Source organism: Empidonax traillii, unplaced genomic scaffold, assembly GCF_003031625.1.
Source record: "Empidonax traillii isolate 1590-97213 ecotype Southwest subspecies unplaced genomic scaffold, ASM303162v1 scaffold5934:size10727, whole genome shotgun sequence".
In the NCBI taxonomy this organism is placed as follows: Eukaryota; Metazoa; Chordata; class Aves; order Passeriformes; family Tyrannidae; genus Empidonax; species Empidonax traillii.
In genome coordinates this window covers 1-1957 of record NW_020961127.1, presented here as the reverse complement: position 1 = coordinate 1957, position 1957 = coordinate 1, and the positions used below count along the sequence as shown (strand labels likewise).

Here is a 1957-nt window from a genome sequence, read left to right as displayed (position 1 = left end):
TCTCTGTCCCTGCTGACAGGATTCGCTCTGGCTTCCTGCTCCTGCTCCTGGGCTGGGGCTCGTTGGAGCTCTGCCCTCTGCCTGGAGATGGACCTGCCCTTGGCCAGGGCCCTGCTCTTGTCCCAGCTCCCTCCTCCCCTCCAGCTGCAATAAAAGCTTTCTTGCATTGCAATGTCGAGCCCTGGTTTTAATTCATCCTTCCTTGTTTCCCACTTCCCCCGAATCTCGGGGAGGGTCTGCCTGTCTGGGTCAAACTGCCCACCCTGCTGAGGTCACTGCCTTCCATATGTGCCACATAATCCCCCTGGCCCATATAGGTCCTTTGGACCTCAGAGACCACATAGGTCAGAAATGTCCCATGGGCTTCAAAGACCTCCCAGGCCCCATGGACCCTCTGAGCCCCCTAGTCCTGCCAGACCCCACAGGCCCCACAGGCCCCATGGACCCCATAGTCCAGCTTGGCCACGGAGACTCCATGGGCTTCAAAGGCCACCCAGGCCCAGCAGAGTGTGGTCCAGAGCACGGGGCTGTGGGAACCACTCCTGCCATTCCTGGGCAGAGCTGTGTCCATGGGGGATGTGTGGGTGACACAGGGAATCCCAGGAAGGGCATCTGGAGGCAAGAAGGGGCCAGAAGGGCTGCAAGGAGCAGTGGAACCCATAGTAAAAAAAGGCAGGGAGGTGGTGTGGGGGTGCAAGACCCTTGGAGAGGATGGAGGCAAAGGAGATGGGGAGGTGCTGGGGGTTGTTCACCCTCTCCCCTCTCGACCCACGGCCTCCCAGGTGACTCTGAGCTGGGCCATGTGTGTTGGAGTGATTCCATTTGTGTTCCAGTCCCCAGGGTCCTGGGGCTTCAGGCAGCCCACTGGGAATGTCCAGAGAGGGCAGGGAAGTGCCTGTGAGGCCCAGGAGCTCTGGCTGGGCTGCAGAGAGCAGGAGCCCAAAGTGGGGAGGAGACAGGAAGGGCAACTAGGGGGAAGCTGCTGCAGAGGGAGATGATGATGGTGATGGCTGTGGGGGCTGTCCTGCCGAGGGGTGGGATGGCCAGGGCCAGGCAGGAGGAAGCCTGGCAGCTCCCACAAGTTCTCCTAAGGATTCACCGAACAGGAGCTGCTGGAAAGCCCCGGTGCCACTCAGGGACTGGGTGTGGAGGAAAGAGCAAATGAAACCAGGGCTCAACATTGCGATGCAAAGACAGCTTTTATTGTAGTTGGGGGGGAGGAGGGGGTTGCCAGAAGAGCAGGGCCCTGGCCAAGGGCTTCCCTGGCTCCTGGCAGTGGGCAGAGCTCAGCTGAGCCCCCGTCAGGAGCAGGAGCAGGAGTAGGAGCAGGAGCCCAACCCGGGGCTGTGCTGGGAGGAGGCAGCAGGTCCGGAGGGGAGGCTCAAGCACAGCAGGAAAGGGGCAGAGTTGGGTCCCCAGCAGGCACGAGGTGCCCAAGTTCTGGAGCCCAGCGATGCCAGAGGGGTGTCCTTCCTTCAGGTGCCGTGTGGGGATGTGCCGGGGGGTTTCCTGGAGCTCTCCTGGGTCTCGGTGAGGGGCTTAGCAGGGCCCGCAGTTGCCACTGAGGTACCTGTGGCCACTGCGCCAGCCCCCAAAATCGCAGGTGCCGACACCTCTGGAGCCCCCACAGCCCCCAGAGCCCCCATAGCCCCCAAAACCCCCATAACCATAACCCCCAGAGCCTCCAGAGCCCCCACGGCCTCCAAAACTGCCCCCAAAGCCCCCTCCAACAGCAGGCACTCCTGCTGAGCCCACAGTGCTCTGCTGGGGGAAGGAGCTGAGGATGGGCCCGGGGAAGGTGACCACTGAGGCCGGGGGCTGGATCACCACCGTGGAGTCGGGGCACTGCCGCACGCAGGGCTCGTTGCACGTGTCAGCCAGAGGGGCCGGGGTGGCCACCCCGCAGGAGGAGGGCACACACAGGCTGGAGCAGGACATGGTTCCCACAGGCAAGGAG

At 63.0% G+C, this 1957-nt stretch overlaps 1 protein-coding gene across 1 annotated transcript; it reads right to left on the bottom strand.

Annotated features, from left to right (window-relative positions):
- Positions 1 to 1188: 1188 nt before the first annotated feature.
- On the bottom strand, positions 1189 to 1938 carry LOC114073286 (claw keratin-like). Its single transcript, XM_027911070.1, has one exon. It carries the CDS (start codon positions 1936 to 1938, stop codon positions 1540 to 1542), a length of 399 nt encoding a protein of 132 aa, XP_027766871.1. The 3' UTR covers positions 1189 to 1539.
- Between the last annotated feature and the right edge of the window lie 19 nt (positions 1939 to 1957).